The sequence below is a fragment of the Panthera tigris genome, chromosome D2, assembly GCF_018350195.1.
Source record: "Panthera tigris isolate Pti1 chromosome D2, P.tigris_Pti1_mat1.1, whole genome shotgun sequence".
Classification (NCBI taxonomy): Eukaryota; Metazoa; Chordata; class Mammalia; order Carnivora; family Felidae; genus Panthera; species Panthera tigris.
In genome coordinates, this window is record NC_056670.1 from 32,917,105 (window position 1) to 32,939,435 (window position 22,331).

At 39.9% G+C, this 22,331-nt stretch overlaps 1 protein-coding gene across 4 annotated transcripts in view; it reads left to right on the forward strand.

Annotated features, from left to right (window-relative positions):
• The first annotated feature begins 3,358 nt into the window (after window positions 1–3,358).
• Window positions 3,359–22,331, forward strand: part of OIT3 (oncoprotein induced transcript 3) — a 28,572-nt gene continuing 9,599 nt past the window's right edge. For 2 of the 4 annotated variants that reach the window (XM_042960543.1, XM_042960545.1), the window contains exons 1-5: window positions 6,016–8,906; window positions 10,135–10,242; window positions 16,201–16,323; window positions 20,328–20,450; window positions 22,166–22,326. In XM_042960543.1, the coding sequence (XP_042816477.1) occupies window positions 8,456–8,906; window positions 10,135–10,242; window positions 16,201–16,323; window positions 20,328–20,450; window positions 22,166–22,326 (966 nt within the window). In that variant the 5' untranslated portion in view covers window positions 6,016–8,455. Of the gene's footprint in view, window positions 4,444–6,015; window positions 8,907–10,134; window positions 10,243–16,200; window positions 16,324–20,327; window positions 20,451–22,165; window positions 22,327–22,331 lie in introns of those variants that run through there. The other 2 variants (XM_007095704.3, XM_042960544.1) reach the window with 2 other exon arrangements.

The following is a 22,331-nucleotide window of genomic DNA, read 5'->3' on the forward strand; positions in this document are numbered from 1 at the left end:
TTAAAGCAAAACCAAGAAAACAAAACCTTATTTTCCTGTAATTCTAGGTGGAGAAGCGTTTACTTCTAAAATTAATTTTTATAAAACTACTATTTTGAAACTAAATTTGGTTACTAGAGCCTGTATTTTAAAAACAGGCATTTCATTCATGCTTCCTGAATCTAAAATGGTCAGTATTTTCCTAATTTTCCAGAGCTACCAGAGGTTAAGTGACTTCTACAGCCGTAATAAAGCCAATGGCAAGACTGAGACCAATATCTTTATCTCCTGACTACCAGGAAAATTTTCTATTGTATCAGACCACCAGATTTCCCAGTGTGGTCTTCTGGACTTCAGAAAGTTGTTCAAGAATGAACCAAGATTGAATCTTCATTATTTTAAGAGTTTGTATGATCACCAAACAGGAAAATATCACATGCTACCTAATCCATTGACGGCCTATCAAAAATCATATGTTAAACGTTAAATGTCTGACTGTATTTAGTGCAGTGTGAGATGTACTGAGAGCAGACATCCCTGAGACTGAAGTAAGGTGGAAGAAAATAAGATTGAAAACGTTAAGCCACTGTTTGGTTTCAGCAAATAATGTCTACACATTCCACAACATTGTTAGGCTTCAGTGAATTTTCAGTGGAGATAGATAATAGAGAGTTAAATCCATTAGTGAGTGTAGATAATGCAGTTTTGCTAAGGGATAATAGACTTTTAGAGATGGAAAAAGTAAAAGGGTTCTCACGGTATGATTGCTGGAGCAGCAACCTGGTATGTCCTTGTTAAAAATGCAATTTCTCTGATCCCCACTGAATCAGAAACTAGGCACTGGTCCAGCAATGTGTGTGTAATAAGCCCTTCTGGTGATTCCGATGGGAACCGTTGGTCTAGTCAGCCCAGTGCTTTAAAGAGAAGGAAGCAGGCACAGAGAAGACGTCTGTGTCCCAACCCATCAGTGCATTCCTATGACCAAACAACCAGACCGAGTAACGGAGAATTGGTGAGTGTGGTGAATATGGTAAATGGAAACAATAGAGCTCATGTCACATGTACTGCTGTATCTTGCTTCTCAAGGGTTGTGGTGAGGACATAGCAGATGCTTACAAAAACAAATAGGTCGAATTTTTAAAATCAATCTAGAGAGATTTCACAGAAAAGTGGAATTTCTTAGATTTTGGAACTCAGTTTCACCAAAACTGTTGACAGTTGTAATTCATTTTTATCACTGCCAACGATCTTTAGTTTGTTGCTCTCCCAAGTAAGTACAAACTTGTTCTCTTCCAGAACGCACTACATAGTTACATCCTTAGGATAAATGTATAGGCTAATTTGAAATGAATTCTACTGAATATAAAATGACCCACTATATAAATTTTCATTTGCATATGTTTTATAAATTCATCATCCACTGAGCAATCCCTCCTCAAAAATATCTTCTGCTCCTGTGACTCGACTCTTGAGTTTCCTTCTTTAAATCTCTGACTACTTCTTGGCCTCGTTTGCAGCGTCCCCTTCCTCTGCCCACATCTTTGATGTTCGGCTTCTCTGGGGTTCCATCTTGGGCCCCATTTTCCATAGATGATCTCACTCACTCCCCTCCCCCATTTGTAAGCTGGTAGCTCTCAGATTGTTAGGTAAACTCAGATCTCTCCTGAACAGCAGAATGGTTCATCTGCCTCCTAACTGATCTATTTCCTGCATTCCTCCGGTGCATTAAATTCCTTCAGTGTCACCAGAATATTTTTGTTTTTAATTTCTAATAGCACATACTTTAGAAAAATAAGAAAATATGAACAAGAATTAACATTAAATATGGGAAAGGAGACGCTATAAAACACCACAAGGAGCAGTCAAAGCAATCTAGAACGTGAGACATTCTATAGGACAAATGACTGGCTTTCCTCAACAAATGGTGTAAGCGTTGAGGAAAAGGGAGGGACCATTCTAGATTAAGAGAATTTAAGAGATATAACTCTATGCAATGTATGGCTCTTGTTTGAATCCTGACTTCAAACTAGCAATGCAAATTTTGAAACAGTTGGGGAAATTTTAATATGAAATGGGTATTAGTACTAAGTTTTCATAGTAGTAAGAATGACATTACAGTTATGTAAAAAAGGCCATATGTTAGAAATGCATCTTGGTATAGAAATAAGATTGACAAAATATTAGTAATTGCAGCTTGGTATTATTCTTTCTACTTTTGTATACATTTGAAATTTTTCATCATAAAAAATTAAAATGAAAGGGCAGGTCAACTAAAAAGGAAAAAATAGGACTAAGAAAAAAAAGTCCTACCATCCTGGGAATGCTTGTTTACAGAACCAAAGGGCTATCTGGTAAAAGTCCTTGACTCTGGCCATCAATCCTGGCAGCAAATCTGAGTTTATCTCATGCACACGTCCTCTGTTTCTCTGCAACACATATGAAGCACTCAGATGGTCTCTCAGGGACAGGAAACTGCAGGGTTTTGTTTTTTCTGTTAAGAGCACTAACTCCTTAACTGCAATGAGACAGTTCCTCAGTCCCAGATGCATCCATTGCTGCCATCAAATTGCAACTTAATAAGCTAAAAATGGTCAGATTGCCTGTGTTCTGCTATCATCTGCTAGTGATAAAGTAGCTAACTAGAAATTTAGATCAACAGAAACCCCTTGCTAGAGCTTTCCACTCTAGAGCACTGTAAACTCTGTGCTTGCAGGAACACTTTTACCTTTAGTCACTGTCAAAAACCAGAGACAGCATGGCACTTGGCCCCTAGTAAGCACTAATGTTTAATTGAACTGAAGCCCTTAGAGGAAAGGGGCCACACCAATTTGGATGCCACTCAGCATAGGAAAAAAATATGACAAGAGATTAAGAAGACACATTTGTGAACTACTTCCTAATACAAATATCCCTTCCCTAGTCACTAGAAATTTGGTTATAGGACAAGAAATATAAATAGTGTACGAATGATAGAAGCGCAAAGCATCAGATCAAGGTAAGAGTAGGAGAGAGAAACTTTGGTATCATTCAGATCCTGGTTTAATATAGTATTTAAAAACACAATCTTTCGGGGGACCTGGCTGGCTCAGTTAGTAGAGCATGCAACTCTTGATCTCAGGGTCATGAGTTCAAGCCCCATGTTGGGCATGAAACCGACTTAAAAAAAAAAAAAAAACAAAAACGGTGGCTCAGTCAGTTAAGTGTCAGACTTGATTTCAGCTCAGGTCCTGATCTCATGATTCATGAAATTGAGCCCCGCGTTGGGCTCAGCACCGACAGCACAAAGCCTGCTTGGGATTCTCTTTCTCCCTCTCTCTCTGCCCCTTCCCCCCCCCCGCCCCCCGCCAAAATAAATAAATAAACATTGTTTTAAATGGTAAAAAAAAAATAAAATAAAAACTTGTCCTCTACCCTTCTCTTTATCCTCCCTTTACCTTATCTCCCGTACTAGTGCTTGCCAAGTCCCAGGTTTCCACACACTGTAGAACGTCAGGGAGCTGGCAGACTCTGGACCTGTAATTACCAAAGGTTGTCTGGGGACACATAATACGCAGGTCCCTTCATTTTGCCTCTTTTGTCTAAAAATGAAATTGTAGTAAGAATCACTTTCAGTATTGTTACTTTTAATGAGTGAGTCATTCCGAATTTGAAGCCTCTACCTCTTCGTGTGAGAATTAGTAAAATAAGGAACACTAAACCATTTTAATTTGGAACAGAAAGACACTATGAAAACTGAGGTGTTGCTGCTGGAATTGGTAAAAACGCAACTTAAACCTTCTTTTTAGGAAGTTTTGAGACCAAAGACCATAATAAAGCACACTTAGGAGCTTGCTTCAAGAGAATGTTGTCCCTAATCCACACGTCTCCTTGCTACTTTTTAGTGTGCCTTTATAATCTCCTTCACCATCTGACCAAGATGTTTCCTAATGACCAGTGCCAACAATTTGGCTTTATCCCATTCTCATTTCATAAGCAATGAATGGTACGGCTGCAACACCATGAAATTAATTCCTAGAAGTCACAAAACAAGATTTTGACATGAGGGGATGTCCCTCACTTAGCGTTCCCTTCTGGATAAGATACCAGAGGCCTTGGTGCAGGGAATTCTTGAGAGAAAACAATAGGAGGATGAGGGATTGTGACGGGCTTTCTCCTCCACTGAAGAAAAACATCAATAACCCTGTTGACAGCGTAAAGCAGTGCTTCTATCTGGGGTCAAGGCCAGAACAATGGACACCTTATCCCACTCATCCTCTTCCTCTGATAAAGCCCCAACCAGTACTGTAAAGTCTTTTTTCGTAAGAGCCTAGTGACCTTTTTCAAAAAGTGCTTGAAAAAGAAGAGACGAAGGACAACTGGAATTAAGAGGATTTCCAGTCTGTTGCGGTGGCTGGTCTAGAAGGATGTCTCAATTCCTGCTTCTCACCTGCGTCTTTCTCACCATCACACCTGCATCACCAATGGGTGAGTCTTGTGTCACATACTTGGCACAACGCACTTTTTGATGTAGGAATTTGCTATTATGAACAGATAATTAAGAGCTAGGTTCCAATATCTTAAATACTGGTTCTAGAATAGTGTGAGAAAATGTATGATAACCTATGATAGATACATTTTCAAAGAATTTCTGTTTCATGTTCCAGTTAGCCTCTTGCCCAGGCATCCAGAATTTCCATGGATTTGCCACAACCAACAGCTTTCCACAAGCTAAATATTTCTTGGAGTACGTGTAAAAAGAATTCTAACTTCTTTATATTATAGGCACTTGTAGAATTCCAACTTTAAGAGCGAAAAAAGATAATAATCTTTAGAGTTGAGGATAGAGGGGTTTTTTTTGGTTGGTTCGTTGATTGTTTTTTTTGTTTTGTTTTGTTTTGTTTTGTTTTTAATGAATTCAAGGGACTGAATGAAAGCTCTATCCCCATGAAAGGCACAGATCTGGATAAATTGAACTTCTCAGTCTAGACATCTGTAAATACGGACTTTTTGCATACACTGAGTGAATCATAAACTCTCTCCCTTCTCAGGCTTGGCACAAGACTGGCCAACGAGGCAAAACAAAGTTTCAGTTCCAGTTACTAACACATTTCTCCTTTTTCCAATAGAATTTAAGTTCTAATTGGAAGAGAGAGTAAGAGGAGATCGAGATGGACAGAGCCATCCTGCTTGGCACTTTTGAGTAGCTCTGTTTAATTGACCCTGATTTATTTCTTCAGGGTAACTCAGGTCTTACTCTAGCACCTTTAAGGATGCACATTAAAAATAGGCTTGAGACCCCAAGGAGATGTGAAAATTAAGGTAATGTGGTATCCTGGATGGGATCCTAGAATAAAGACAAAGGCAAAAATTAAGGAAATCTAAACTATGGACTTGAGTTAATAATAATGTATCACCTTCGGATCATGAACTGTGGAAAAGGTACTGCAACTAATGTACAATGTTTCATAATAGGGGAAACTGGGCACAGAGTATATGGAAACTCTTTGTACTATTTTCTCAATTGTTCCCTAAATCTAATATTGTTCTTAAAAAATAGTCTATTAGAAAAAGATAGACTTGAGCTAGGTTTAATCACCTGTATCTTCTGCCAATAACTAACCGAGACTTGCCCCAGCAAAAGTAGCCCCCACCACCCGGAAGCTTCTGTTTGCCTTTCTTCCCATTCTTTACTGCTTACTCTCCAATACCTCTTGTTCCCACCCATCATACATTTTCTCTCTTCCCAGATCTTTTGGTTTTTTAAATTTATTTATTGCAGCCCTTCTAGAACTTTGACTCGATGCCAAAAGCGAGATAAATAAAGGGAGGCAAACCATAACAGTCTCTTAAAAACAGAGAACAAACTGAGGGTTGATGGGGGTGGAGGGTGGAATAAATGGGTGATGGGCTTTAAGGAGGGCACTTGTTGGGATGAGCACTGGCTTCTGTATGTAAGTGATGAATCACTGGGTTCTACTCCTGAAGCCAAGACTACACTGTATGTTAACTAACTTGAGAATTAAAAAGAATGAATGAATGAATGATTGAATGAACTGAACCAACGACTTTGGGAGCTGGGGAGCCCCGAGGGAGGGTCTTCCCCTACAGGAGAGGGGAAGTGAAAGAAAAAAAGGAGGGGAGGGAAAAGAGAGGAAGTGAGAGCGCAGGAAGCACAGGGGAAGAGTAGGAACTGGGAGGACCGGAGACGGAAGGAAGGACACTGGGGGCGCCTGGACCCAGTCCGAGGGGTGGCATCCCCCCCACCTGGAGGGCTGGGGATGGAAGGGTGGGGACGCTGGCTGACTTTGCTCTCTGCACTTGGCCCCCGTGAGGTGCCAGCCCTGGGGACACACAAGCTTCCGTGCATCCCAGACGGGGGTCCGCGGATGGGGGCCCTCAGGCAGGAATCCTGGCCAAGACGGAGGACCTTCCTGGCAGGGCTGGCCCGGGACTCAACTTTGCAAGGAACCGATGGAATTGTTCGTTTTGAAGGTCTCCCGTTTAAGGAGTGTATACATCAGCAATTTAGGATGCAGCATGCATAATACTGAATGCCAGACTCCACACTGAGAGACTGAACACAGGAATTCACACCAGTGGCCAGATTATTAAAGGATCTAAGGAGTGGAGAGGAATGGGTGTATTTAATGTTAGAAAATATTGCATGGGTAACTTAAAAATATATTTATTTTACAGAACATAGTCGGTAAACTTCCCCTATTTGTGCCATATGTTCCCTTCAATGAGAGGAAGTGAACTTTTAACAACACCAAAAAATGACAGTTAAATTTAAGGAAAAACTTTATAAATCATGAAATAGTTGTTGAGGGAGGTTTAGGAATTTCTGCAAAAGCCATTAAAAGTTGAGTACCTAACCATTTCTTATAAAATTAGAGCCAAGGAGATCAACCAAATATTTCTATGAATTTATAATCACCTGCAAAATTGCCCTGGAAACCTTGCTTCTTAAGAGAATCACAGCTGGGAGAGCAGATGAGGGAATTTTTCCCTTTTGAGAGGGGAGAGAGTCTGTATGAGGACATTTCCTGCCCTCAAGTGACATCGCATACGGTCTAAGGCGCAGCTGGAATATCTCAGGCACATTTTAAAAGAGAGAGAGAGGCTCCTGCCATGTGCAGCTCTGCAAATGTGTTATTTCCAGAAAGTGCAATAGCCTTACTTCCTCTCGCAAAATTTCATATTCTCTTTGGGGCCATTAGCACTAGGCTACACCCTCCTCTACATGTGACTGAATTTAGAGAGAAAATTGGAGTTCAAAAGTAGACTTAGAAAATTCAAAATATTTCTTAGACAACTTAAACTTTATGACCATGGTCCATCCACAGTTAATTATTGTGCAGTATTTGCTAAAACTGAATTTCTGTCTACAAAGCGCATTGGTCTTAATGTGAATTCCCTGACTACAAGGTCAGGTAAGTTGGCCTCATGTGCATTACAAAGGTAGTAGTACTCTCCGGCTGGTATTCCTTTCTAGAATTTCTTGGTTTTATAGATTCTTCATAAAGACAGTTTGCCTACGTTAATTCCATGTTTCCTTGAAATTGAGGGAAGCAGTGACAATATAGAGGATATTGGTGTCTTGAGTCATTAAAATATTTTTGATAAGATGTTTGTCCATGTGATTTATGCACTACAAAGGCATGCTTGAGAAATTTGGCTGTAGGGTGATGCCGTAGCTAATTGTTTATACACAAAAAGTTCCTATTTTCAATAAGTTTTCAATATATGCCAACATTCCCTTTGAGAATATCTTTGGTGATTACTTGTCAGTGTACTGTGTATTTCAAAACAGTGGATTTGTGCCAGAGGCATTTTCCTTTTCAGTGGGATGAGCTGTACACCTTTATTCACAAGTCAAACTTTCCAGTAGTGCAAAATGTCATTCACAGTCTTGCTTACAAATGACCATCCAAATACTTTGTTTAAATGTCTTAGATGAAAAGCTTACAACACTGAGATACGGCCTCTCCGTTAGTCCATAGCTGACCTAAAATCCCTCCCTGCAACAGTCTGCTCTTGCTCTAATAACAGAATACCTACATTTGTGAAAACTGATGCATACTCTTCAGTCTTTTTTTCTCCAAAGTATAGTTCTCTGCTTCTTCCCCAGTTGGTAATTTTTAGGTTCCCTTCTGAGTCTGGTCACTGGACCCCAAATTTGTCCATACTTTCATATAGTATAGCCTCTAGGTGAACACAATACTCAAAATATTGTCTGACTCGAACAGAGTTCAGTGAAACTATAATCCTAAACTCCCTTGATCTGAACAACTATCCTTCTATCAAATGATTACTCTGGAAAAAAGTTGAGTCCAACGCTAACACTAAACCCTAAATAGATTTGAAATAATTTTTGCAACAGGCATTATAAAACATGTTTAAGTCAACCTGAGGCATCTTAAACAGCTACTGTTTGGGCTTTTAGATTATTTCTTTCTTAAGCCCCTCCCCCCCCCCAAAATGCAAGATGAAGTAGATGGACTCAAGCTTTCGCCATTGTAATCGGAAACACCACAAGGTGCCTGCCTCTGAGGTGTCTGTTTCATCCCCAGCCCTAGATCCCTGCTCTGCTTACATCAGCTTGAATGAGCCATGGAGGAACACCGACCACCAGTTCGATGAGTCTCAGGGCCCCCCTCTATGTGACAACCATGTGGATGGGGAGTGGTACCGCTTCACAGGCATGGCAGGGGATGCCATGCCCACCTTCTGCATACCTGAAAACCATTGTGGAACCCATGCACCTGTCTGGCTCAATGGTAGCCACCCTCTAGAAGGTGACGGCATCGTGCAACGCCAGGCCTGTGCAAGCTTCGGTGGGAACTGCTGCCTCTGGAACACCACGGTGGAGGTCAAGGCTTGTCCGGGTGGCTACTATGTATATCGTCTGACCAAGCCCAGTGTCTGCTTTCATGCCTACTGTGGTCGTGAGTACCTTCTCTGTGCTCTTTTCCTCCCCTATGAGGGCCACAGATGGCATCAGAAAAATGCTGTATGAAATTGAGTTATCGTAGTATCTCGGAGTCTAAATAACATTGATTTAGAGTCACAGGTAACTTCAGATTGTGATTTCTGTGATCTGTTCTTAGGTTTCTGGAGATGTCCTGAAGAAACAGAAAGGGAAAGGAATTATGACTTTGATCAGTTCTTTTTTATTTTGCCTTTGTTCCACTCAAACAAAACATTAGAAAATGAAATGTTGACTTGGGTTATTTAAATAGTGGATCTCTAACCTTTTTGAGTATGGAGGACCCTTTTTTAAGATATATATCAGACATCCATAAGGTAGTACTGTGCTTAGTATCCATTGATTTTTTTAAATGATATGTAATGGGAAAAACCTGCTTGAGATCAGTAGTATTTTAAAACAAATTTTTGTGTTATTAATCCCATCAAAATCTGCATGCATTTAAAAATTTTTTAATGTTTATTTATTTTTGAGACAGAGAGAGACAAAGCACGAGCAAGGGAGGGGCAGAGAGAGAGGGAGACACAGAATCCGAAGCAGGCTCCAGGCTCTGAGCTGTCAGCACAGAGCCTGAAGTGGGGCTTGAACTCATAAGCTGTGAGATCATGACCTGAGCCGAAGTCAGACACTTAAAAAAAAATCTGTATGCATTTAAGAAATAGAGTACAGGGGTGTCTGGGTGGCTCAGTCAAGCGTCCAACTTTGGCTCAGGTCATGATCTTACGGTTCATGGGTTCAAGCCCCACATTGGGCTCTATCTGATAGCTCAGAGCCTGAAGCCTGCTTTGGATTGTGTCTCCCTCTCTCTCTGCACCTCCCCCACTTATGCTCTGTCTCTCTCTGTGTCTCAAAAATAAATAAATGTTTAAAAAAATCTTTTTAAATAAAAAATAAAATACATAGAAGAATGGGACATAACACTTATTTAATCTATAGCTCGTATTTGGTGAGGTTTTAGATTTGCAGAAACTATCACCTGTGGATCTGAAGTTGGGAACCATTGATCTAAATGACAGATGTCCCTGGGCAGTATCTCTTTCCATTGGGTTACATAAACCCTGAACTATGAGAACTCTCAATGTTGGCCAAGAGCTCCTACCTCATGATTGAACCCATGAGGCTTTCTCATGAATGAGTGTCCTCTGGTCCTTAACCCGTCGTGAAAGGTCGACCTTATCTTTCCACAGATTTTTATGACATCTGTGATGAGGACTGCCACGGCAGCTGCTTGGACACCAGTGAATGCACGTGTTCTCCGGGAACTGTGCTAGGCCCTGACAGGCAGACATGCTTCGGTAAGAAACTAATTGTGAGGTGGAAATAGGCCATTCACATCAAAAGGCAAATCAAAAACTTCCTGACTGTCATTTTTCTAGTTTGTGTCTCTAAACCCTTAGAACAGTATTTGCCTTTTTAGTTTGTGACTAAAGCCTCAAACCAAATTTATACATGTGGAGGAACAGTCTAGACTCACACTGTCCAATACAGCAGCCCCTACCCATGTGTGGCTGTGGAGCTCTTAATACGTGGCCAGTGTGGGGGCCCTTGGGTGGCTCATTCAGTTACGCATCTGACTTTGGCTCAGATCATGGTCTCACAGTTCGTGGGTTTGAGCCTCGCATCCAGCTCTGCGCTGACAGCTCAGAGCCTGGAGCCTGCTTCGGATTCTGTGTCCCTCTCTCACCCTGCTTCTCCCCACTCATCCTCTCTCTGTCTCTCAAAAATAAATAAACGTTTAAAAAAATAAAAAATAAAAAATAAAAAAAAGAAATGTGGCTAGTGTGATTGAAAAACTAAATTTTAATTTTACCTAATTTTAATTTAAAAACTGATACTTGAGGGATGTCTGGGTGACTCCATTGGTTACGCAACTGACTCTTGATTTCGGCCCTGGTCATGATCTTGCAGTTCATGAGTTCAAGACCGCATCAGGGTCTGCACTCACAACACAGAGCCTGCTTCAGATCCTCTGCCTCCCTCTCTGCCCCTCCCCATTCTCTCTCTCTCTTTCTTTCTCAAAAATAAATGTTAAAAAAATTTTTTTAAGTGATATTTTATTCAGTCATTGGAAAACTGAAAATGTTTGGGACAACTTGAGTAACCAACAGTAAATTTTATGACTCTAAATGCCAACCAAGTATTTCTCTTTTTTTAATGTTTATTTATTTGTTTGAGAGAAGGAGAGAGAGGGAGAGAGAGTGAGCAGGGGAAGATAGATTGAGAGAGGGAGAGAGAGAATCCCAAGCAGGCTCAGCGGTGTGAGCGCACAACAATCCCATGACATGACCTGAGCTGAAATCAAGAGTCGGCCGCTTAGCCACCTGAGCCGCCCAGGCACTCCCCAACCAAGTAATTCAATGAAAAGTTAGCAACCAGGGAGCCTGGGTGGCTCAGTCAGCTGAGAATCTGACTCTTGATCTCAGCTCAGGTCTTGAGCTTAGGGTTGTGAGTTCAAGCTCCAGTTCTATGCCCAGCATATAGCCTACTAAAAAAGAAGAGGAAAGGAAAGGAAAGGAAAGGAAAGGAAAGGAAAGGAAAGGAAAGGAAAGGGAAGGGAAGGGAAGGGAAGGGAAGGGAAGGGAAGGGAAGGGAAGGGAAGGGAAGGGAAGGGAAGGGAAGGGAAGGGAAGGGAAGGGAAGGGAAGGGAAGGGAAGGAAAGGAAAGGAAAGGAAAGGAAAGGAAAGGAAAGGAAAGGAAAGGAAAAGCAGCATATAGCCTACTAAAAAAGAAGAGGAAAGGAAAGGAAAGGAAAGGAAAGGAAAGGAAAGGAAAGGAAAGGAAAGGAAAGGAAAGGAAAGGAAAGGGAAATTTAGCATCCAAATTGAGATATGCTGTAAGTATAAAATACACACTAGATTCATTCAAAAAAATTTTTTAAATATCTCAATAATTTTAATATTGATTTTATATTTAGAGGAAATATTTTAGACATATTGGATTAAATGAAACGTGTTCTTAGAATTTTTTTAATGTGACTGCTAGAAAGTGTTAAATTACTTATGTGGCTTGCTTTGTATTTCTGTCAGATGGCTTTGCTCTAGGATTATCTAAGAACACACTCCTACAGCTGCACTAACATAATTTTGGTTTCTCTGAGTAGCAAGAAATGGGAGTCAGATAATTTTCTAGGAAATCTAGAGTTGTCTACTTACACTCAGTTTTTGTCTGTAACTGGAACAAAATAGAGTTAAAAAACCCAAGACCGAAGATCATATCTTTTCCCATTAATGTTATGACTCATAACATTAGTTTCCCATTAAGGTATTCAGACTCAAATAGGTTTAAAACACATCCAGGGACAACTGGGTGGCTCAGTTGGTTAAGTCACCAACTCTTGATTTCAGCTCAGGCCCTGATCTCATGGTTCATGGGTTCGAGCCCTGCGTCTGGCTTTTCAATGAGAGTGTGGAGCCTGCATAGGATTCTCTCTGTCTCCCTCTCTCTCTGCCCCTCCCCTGCTCATGATCTCTCTCTCTCTCTCTCTCTCTCTCTCTCTCTCTCTGTCTCTCTCTCTCAAAAATAAATAAACACTTAAAATGCACCCAGAGAGAAAGGGAACACTGGCCCACACCTGCCTTTTCAAGGACAGTAACAGGTCAAATGGAACAGGGATTAAGTTGAGAGGAATATAAAAAGATTCTTATTGTAGAAAAGTTTATGTTCTTCAGCCTCCTTAATGAACCCCACTGACAACCCCATGGAGTATGTTTATGCCCTCCTGTGCCAGCTCTTAGGGATCTTGCATGATGGACTTTGTGTGATTTAATGCTAAAAGGTTTGGGATATAGGAGATGATTGTTCCCGTAATCTTCCCTAACTTCCTTCCCTAACCCCCTCTCCATCACACACACACACACACACACACACACACACACACACACACACACGATGTGCTTGGGAAATATTTGGCTTCATTTTAAGACAGTCTTTGTTTCATTACTCAGCTTTTTTTTTTTTTTAGTGTTTATTTTTGAGAGAGAGAGAGAGAGAGTGCAAACAGGGGAGAGGCAGAGAGAGAGGGAGACACAGAATCTGAAGCAGGCCCCCAGCTCTGAGCTGTCAGCACCAGCTGACTGAGCCACCCAGGCGCCCCTCAGCTTTTGTTTTAATATAACATTTGAATAGATAAGATAATTAGATGGGTCCCAAATTGAACAGCTTGAATGGTATACAATGAAATGTCTAGCTCTCTGTCCTCCATTTGTCCCATTTGTCCCTTCTCCAACCCCATCTCAGGTAAACTCTTGTAATATTTTCTGATGTATGCTCCCAAGATTTCTTCAGGCAGATATAAAAAATGTAAATATGTATGTTTATTTACTGCCCTTTTTTTACACCAAAGGCTGCATATTGTACACATCTCTTGGTTAGCAATTTATGTTGGACATCTTTGCCTAGCAGTGTGTAGGGAAATCACCTCAGTTCCTATTCAAAGTCTGTCATGAATTCCCTGAAATTAAAGGCAAAGTTTTGTGTTAATGTAAGTTTTCCTTTATTTAAAAAAAAATATATAATATAATTTTAATTATTATTTTAAATTATGTTAATTTTTAGTCCAAGAAAAGTGTAAAAGAAAATAATACAACAGGATTATTGGCCAGAATGATAAAATAATATAATTCATGTACCCAGATTTAACTATAGTTCATTTTTTCTTCCATTTGTCTTTTTTTTTTTTTAAAGTAAATCTTTTGTGGGGCACCTGGGTGGCTCAGTCAGCTAAGCATCCAACTTCAGCTCAGGTCATGATCTCTCAGCTTGTGAATTCAAGCCCCGCATCAGGCCCTGTGCTGACAGCTTGGAGCCTGGAGCTGCTTCAGATTCTGTCTCTCTCTCTCTCTGCCCCTACCCAATTCATGCTCTGTCTCTCTTTCTCTCTGTCTCTCTGTCTCAAAAATAAATAAGAATTTTTTTTAAAGTAAATCTTTTTTTTTTGATGTGTATTCATTTTGAGAGAGAGAGAGTGCACAAGAGCAGAGTAAGGACAGAAAGAGAGAGAGAGAGAGAGAGAGAGAGAGAGAATCCCAAGCAGGCTCCGTGCTGTCAGTGCAGATCCCCATGCCTGGCTGAAACCTTCAAACTGTGATATGATGACCAGAGCCAAAATCAAGAGTCAGATGCTTAACCCACTAAGCCACCCAGCTGCCCCCTTTTTCTTTTTAATGAAATTTTATAGATACAAATGAAGTCATCTCACTCCATCTCCTTTTTCACTTCCCTTTTTCACCCTCTGGGAGTAATCACTGTTTTGAAACTAGTGTGTGTTCTTCTGGTCCCTGTTTTTATGCTTTTATTATTTATGTATGTACCCATAACAATATATAACATTGTTTTTGTTCTTTTTTTAAATTTTTTTTAATTAAAAAAAATTTTTTTAACGTTTATTCATTTTTGAGACAGGGAGAGACAGAGCATGAACAGGGGAGGGTCAGAGAGAAGGAGACACAGAATCTGAAACAGGCTCCAGGCTCTGAGCTGTCAGCACAGAGCCCGACGCGGGGCTCGAACTCACAGACCGCGAAATCACGGCCTGAGCCGAAGTCGGCCGCTTAACCGACTGAGCCACCCAGGCGCCCCCATTGTTTTTGTTCTTAAAATTAACATAAAAATGATACCTTACTCCATGTGTGAGATTTTCTCTAGAGTATACTCATAAAAGTAGAATTGCTGGGGCAGAGAGCATCTAAGGCCGTGACAGTAAACTCCCAAATACCAATGGTTTAAATCAGAAGTGTATTACTGTCTCGCATAAAAAAAGAAAAAAAGAAAAAGAAAAAAATTAGTCTCGAGGTAAGCTGTCCAGGCTTGGGACAGAGTATGGCCACATCCAGGAAAGCAGCTGGCACTTGTAACCATCCACTGGCCAGGCAGTAGTGGCCCCAGTGAAGAGTCTAATCTTATGCACTACATTTTTCATTTCTACAAGTTCTGTGCATTTGTTTGGTTTCAATTCTACTTTGTCTTTTTGTATACTTCTTTTATCTTGGTTACTCTCCTTTCTTTTATCTGTTTAGTAATTTTTTAGATCATTGCATTACAGATTTTTCTGGATTATTCTGTTATCTCCAGTTCAGAGCCTTCCATTTGTTATCTTGCCAAGCCATTCTCATCGTGGATCATTTCCTCATGCGTTTTGTGGCAAACCACCACCTGTTGAAATTGTGTTTCTGTGGAACTCCCCTCTGACTGCCTGGTTTGTGGAAGTTTGACTACAGAGCAGTTTTTCAAATGCTTCTGTCATGCACAACACAAGTTGCGCCAGTCCAGGCCAAATTTTATACCAATTTCTCAGCTCTAAGATCCCCATTTTCCATGGGAATTATAAGTTCATACTTCAACCATAGCAAAGCCTGACTTGGGGTTTGTGTTGTTTATGAAGGATTTTTCTCTCCCCGAGGCCTCAGAAAGAGCTTGCTTACTGTGTCCGTGGGCCTCAGGGCAAAGTTCTTCTACTCCCCCTTTCATTGTGGGGATATGTTTTCTGGGGTCCTGGATTTAAGCAGGGTTTCATTTGCAGCTCACCTCCTCTCCTGAGCCCAAGGCCATGCCATCTGTCACCCTGTGGGTGTTCAAATCCCAAACCCCTATCCCCAACTCCAAGCCATGATACATGTATCTCCCAAGCTTCTCTTTCTTTGTAGAAGTACGGGAAGTGACATTTGCATTTTTTATAGCAAGCAGCTGTGCATTTTTTTTTTTATAGCAAGAGTACTTATCCTTTATCAGATTCTTAAAAAGGTTAACAGTCATTGCTTAAGTACCGAATAGGAATATTCCAATATTCAAAATAGACTTCAAGGGCAGTTGTTCATATTATAACAGAAGATGGCCTCACACATAATTTTTATCAGCTATTCATTTCTGCACTGCAAGTTCCTCTGATGTATTTAAAACACAGTTTGATTTGTAAGTCTGTATTTATTTAGTTAAACTTCAGGAACTCACTGGAAAAAGTGAGATTCACCAATACAAACAAATAGGTGAGGCCAGGTAACAAAAGAAACTTCATTTCCCCAGTTTTGCTCTTAGAAGGGAATTAATTGGCCAACAACTAAGTGCCTTCTGTTCTAGCAGAGGGCAGATGGGTAAATAACCTGGTTTAGGAGATCAGGTTAATGGAAGTGATTATGAGGATTACAGCAAAGGATTGGTGTATCGACAGGCTCTGAAAAGATGAGAAGACTCTGCTAAGGGGCTTGAGAAAAGATTGAGCTGCTCAGCAGTGTGTAAACAGGGTGGTTTCTCTTCTACAGATGAAAATGAATGTGAGCAAAACAATGGTGGCTGCAGTGAGATCTGTGTAAATCTGAAAAATTCGTATCGCTGTGACTGTGGGGTTGGCCGTGTGCTAAGAAGTGATGGCAAGACGTGTGAAGGTGAGAATGGGTAAGAAGGGATTCAGATCAAGATCCCAGACTAAATCATTGGCTTACTCTTTGATTGATGTTCATGAAATTGTCCAGCATTAGGAGAGAGTCAAGGTTGGGCTATGTAAAGAAATGACAAAAGAGGTTCACCGTCATTGGGGACTGTCATGTTGCAGGCAGAATTCGGTTTTGAGTTCATCTTCAAGATAAAGGCAGTTGTATTTTGCAAGAGGCAGAGGGCCACTTTTTTTTTTTTTCTTTTTAAGTAAATTCTACCCTCAGCGTGCGGCTGTAACTTACAACCCCAAGGTCAAGAGGCACAGGCTCTACCAACTGAGCCAGCCAGGTGCCCCAAGGGCCGCATTTACTTTGGGGGAAAAAATAGGGTATTATGCATTTCTCAAACTTTAATGTGCCCATAAATCACCTGGGATCTTGTTAAAATGCAGACGGTGATTCAGTAGATCTGGGGCCAGGCAAAGGTAATCCATTTCTAAATAACTTCTAGGTGACGCCTCTGCTACAGAGGAGCATAGTTGGAGTAGGAAGATAATAGAGATGGTTATAGCAGGGTTTCTCAAACATTCCTGCTGAGGAGAATCACCCGGGTGCTTTCAAACCTGGCCCTTGCCAGTCCTCTCTCCTGGAACCTTGGTTCAGGGGGGCGAGATGGGCCTTAGGGTTTGTGTTTTTACCAAGTTCCATTAGGTGAGTCTTACCATCTTGAAGTTTGGGAACCTGGTTCACATGTAGGCATTTTTTTTTTTCCCCCTCTATGCTTTGCATTTACTGGAGATTAATACACTGTGGGGAAGATAACTAAAATTTTCTATTGTTAATAGCAGAAATGCTGTGTACATTTTATATGATTAAGTAATAAAAAAGAATTTGTAATGTATGTCAAATAGTTGAAATGGCAGTTGTGTACTCTCACAATGATATGAAACTTAGGTAATGTTCTTTCTCTAAGACACCTTTGCCCTTGTAAATTATCACAACTAAAATGTCATCCCTTCCACTTTACTGAGTCTGAATCGCATACCATTGGGAGTTGAGGGACCAAAAGAAAAAAAAGAAAAACCCTCTTTGCAGATTATATGAAGAGATCAGTGGCTTAATTATTATTTACAGAGGACCTATGATTTGTCTGTGAGGCTAAATCGAATTTGTGGTACAACACTGCTTATAAGAGTTCACTTTATTCTGGTAATATTCAACATAATAAAATAATATCCCGAAAGGAAAAATTATGCCTAGTTCCTACATTTTGTTCCATGCAACAAAGTTTGCATTAATAACCGAGGGACCATTAGCCAGAATATTAAACTACTGTCACTTATAACAAGACTAAATGTACTTTAAATTTTATTGAGTAAGGATAATGTCCTGAATCTTCTTTAAATCCTAATTATTTTATGTAATAATCTTTGCATATTGAAATATTAATGAAATGTTCCATGAGGAACATTTGTAACTATTTGCAAGCATTTTATTGGCAGTATTAGTGTTAATCTTCATATAATTTTAAAACCTAATAATCATGATTGAAAGTATCTTAAGAGAAGACAAAATTTATATATCAGGTATACTTTAGCATTAAGATGCATATTTGAAACGCTTAAGTTTTATTGATAGTCCAAACATATTTGTTTCTTTAGTCATTAAATAATTATATCTTCTTTTTTAAAATAAAAGCCTCTTTTTAATTTTATGTAATTTTTATTGTTTTGTTTATTATGAAAATTATGTTCATAGAAGAAAATAAATACAGAGGAATAAATGAAAGGTAACTAAAATGACCCACAATCCCACCTGCCAGATGTATCCAAACATTTGGAATATCCTCATAAGAGACTTAAACCCTTTATGCCAACTTAGAATTTCAACTTATTTTGTGCTTTGCAGTTTTAGACCTACAAATAGCCTGAGTGAACATTTAGTCCAACCCTTTCCTTTTATAAATATTGAAATCGAGACCCAGAGAAATTAAATTGACTTAAGGAAGATAATTTTTAGAAAAAAAATCCCATTAATGTTGATTTAACATTTTCTAGTATATTTTTATGCTGCCTTCTACATTGTTCTATATCATTTTCAGCTCTTTCAAAAACCAATAGTAGTACTTTTATCCTTTTTAAGTATCCAGATTTGTAAACAGGTAATAGCCTAATACTTCCTAAGTTTTGCAAGGATTAATTCACTGCAAATTTGTATTCTTTGTATGTTTCACAAAAATCGGTTGATCCCAGGTTAATTTACTAATGTTCCAAGGAACTAATTTTTTTAAACTGTTATTGAACTGAGAATTATAACTTTAACTGGAAATCAGTTTCCATCTTTCTTTGAGCATCTGAGATGCTTTGAAAGCATTCCCTTTACTTATCTTACCCCTAGAACAGGGGCAGCAAACTTCTGTGTAGACCAAATAGTAGGTATTTTAGGCTCTGGGGATCGTATGGAATCTGTTGAAACTACTCATGTCTGCCCTGTAGTGAGAAAGCACTCAGACAATTGGTAAATGAATGAGCGTGACTGTGTCCCAGTAAAACTTATGCCGGAATTTGATGACCCCTCACAATGTCTAGAGCCCACAAAGGTCATTAATTTTCCCAACTAACTATGAAATCGTGTGGTAGTTTCTTCAGTTTTCAATTGAATATTTTTTTCTTGTTCATTTGGTTGAGTATGCTTTTTGAAAATGCAAAACTTTCTGGGCACCTGGGTGGCTCAGGTGGTGAAGTGTCTGACTCTGGATCTCAGCTCAGGTCTTGATCTCAGGGTTGTGAGTTAAAGCCCATGTTGGGCTCCATGCTGGGCATGAAGCCTACTAAAAAAGAAGAAGAGGAAGAGGAAGAGAAGGAAGAGGAAGGAGGAGGAGGAAAAGGAAGAAGGAAATAGAGGAGAAGGAGAAAGAGAAAGAAAATGCAAACCTTTTTTTTTTTTTACATGTTTTATTTATTTTTGAGGCAGAGAGAGACAGAGCATGAGCAGGGGAGGGGCAGAGAGAGAGTGAGACACAGAATCCGAAGCAGGCTCCAGGCTCTGAGCTGTCAGCACAGAGCCCGACGCGGGGCTCAAACTCACAAACCGCGAGATCATGACCTGAGCCGAAGTCGGATGCTTAACCGAAGGAGCCACCCAGGCACCCCAAAATGCAAAGCTTTTTAAAGGAAACTTTAAAAAAACACCTCAAGAGAGGAATGTCACAAAGAGTATGTGAGAGTGTGTCATCCAGGCCTCGTTTTTTTTGTTTTGGTTTTTTTTTTTTTTAATTTTTTTTAACGTGTATTTACTTTTGAGACAGAGAGAGACAGAGCATGAATGGGGGAGGGTCAGAGAGAGAGAGGGAGACACAGAGTCTGAAACAGGCTCCAGGCTCTGAGCTGTCAGCACAGAGCCCGACGCGGGGCTCAAACTCACAAACGGTGAGATCATGACCTGAGGTGAAATCGGACACTTAACCAACTGAGCCACCCAGGCGCCCGTGGGCCTCAGTTTTATAAGTGTGCTATCAGCCCAAGGCACGTATCCCAGTGCTATTGTTCCTAGAGATTTGAGGAGAGGGTCTGGCAATCCAACCAATTGGCAATAATGGATACGTCTCTCTAGTCTAGTTGAATTTATATTCTGTCAGTCCCTTTTATATCAGTCATATGCTATAAAATTTCAAAATGGGTGGATTACAGCAACTAAGAAATGACTTTTGGGTCTTCCTCTCCAAAACTGTCATATAACCATGAGAAAAACAGACAAATCCAGATTGAAGGTCATTCTACAAAATGACCAGCTTAAGAGGTTAGAGCTTTAGATGTCCTAAGATTGCTCTTTCTAGCTATAACACTTAATAAACATTTTTTGTGTGGACTTCCCTACATGACTCAGTGACTGGGTTAGACCCCAGTGATACTGCAATGAGTCAAATATATTCCCTGATGCCAAGTGCCAGCCCAAGAACAGAATTCTTGGGAAAGAGGCCTGCAAGATCACTCCCTTTTCTTTTGGTTTTATTGCAGACATTGAAGGATGCCACAATAACAATGGTGGCTGCAGCCATCTTTGCCTTGTGTCTGAGAAGGGCTATCAGTGTGAATGTCCCCGGGGCTTGGTGCTGTCTGAGGATAACCACACATGCCAAGGTAGTACATGGATGCGCTCAACCTCTGCTCTCCCCCGTGAATCTCCCTGCCTTCTTCACTCAAGTGTGTTAATATTCCCATCTTGTAGAGCACCAGCTCTTTTGACAGTGTATATCTCTGCATCTTTACTCTGGGATCATTCAAAAGAGAAGCTCTCTAAACAGCAGTACCAAAAAGTTCATTTTCTTTTGCTTTTTAAAAAATTCTGGTACAAAAAAAATACAGCAGAAAATTGACCATCTAAACCAATTTCAAATGTATAGTTCGGTAGTGGTAAGTATATTCACATTGCTGTGCAACAGATTTCCAGAATGTTTTTATCTTACAAAACTAAAACTCAATACCCATTAAACAATAATTCCCCCCATTCCTCCTTCCCCACCCCCTGCCCTGGCAACCACTATTATATTTTCTATTTCTATGAAGTTTGACTACTTTAGACACCTCATGTGACTATGTATCTTTTGTGATTGACTTATTTCACTTAGCATTTCATTTAGCACAAAGTTCACCCATGTGGCATATGACAGGATTTCCTTTCTTCATAAAGCTGAATAACATTCTGCCGTATTTATATACTACATTTTGTTTAGGGGCTCATCCATTGATGGGCACTTGAGTTACTTCTACATTTTAGATATTGCAAATAATGCTGCTATGATCATGAGTGTGCAAATATCTCTTTGAGATCCTATTTTCAGTTCTTTTGGATAAATACCCAGAAATGGGATTGATGGTCCATACAGTTTCCTTTGCTTTTTACTTCTGATTTTTTTCTCTAATTTCTATTATTAGCAGTATAACTAATAGTTAATTTTGAAGTCTAAGACACTGATGCAGTTCCTCTCTTTTCTAACAGATAATTGGGTGGTGAAACTAAGTTGAGAGCCCTAGGGAGCTGATTCGTCTCCCTACAATTACAATATGAGCATCAACAATTCTCTGAGAACTATTTTCTGGAAATCTAGTTATTTATGTCCAGAATATTAACTCATTCACATAGCAAATATTTAATGAGCACCTATCTCTGATTTCCTTATACTGTGTTATTGTTATGATATATCCTCCCATATTGATGTTGTCCTCACATATTTTCTGACAGTACCCATAAGTATTTCTTTTCGGGTATTTGTAGAGTCTGGAAAACTGAACACAGGAACACTAAAGAAAAGCAATCTTTTTCATATTAAGTTAAAGCGGAATTTATAGTCAGCATTTATGGTTTACTGAACAATACAAGGACAATTTGGAACTCTTTCCCAAGTGCACTAACGTTGTTTTTATTACCTCTGTTTTATGAGACATAATTAATGGTAAAGTCAGAGCAGTACTGTTATGTAATTTAAGCCTACATCAAAGCAGTACTTTTTCTGTATTGCCAATAAATTGTGTTTGTGCTAAAAGTTAATCCTTTAGGTGTTTCAGTTCATGGAACTATGCTATCCACACTTTGAAATAAATGTTGAATTGAAACTCAAACACAATATTTCCTCATTCGGGGAACAATTATTTGAGGATCATTATTAGACCACAACCCTGGGAGTTAGGAGTCCTGGTTTTATTCACCAACTTGTTTTGAGCCTCATAGATTTTCTTAAGGATAAAACAAAAAGCTCAAATTGAGTGAGGTTAAAATTATTTCCCCTAGACACCGTCCTTACCCTTCTCCCAATTCAAATTTCCCAGTTCTAACAGTAGCCCCCTTTCTGCCGCAGTCCCCGTGTTGTGCAGGTCAAATACCATTGAAGTGAGCATCCCCAGGGACCTGGTTGGCGGTCTGGAGCTCTTCCTGACCAACACCTCCTGCCGAGGAGTGTCCAACGGCACCCACGTCAACATCCTCTTCTCCCTCAAGACGTGTGGCACAGTGGTCAATGTAGG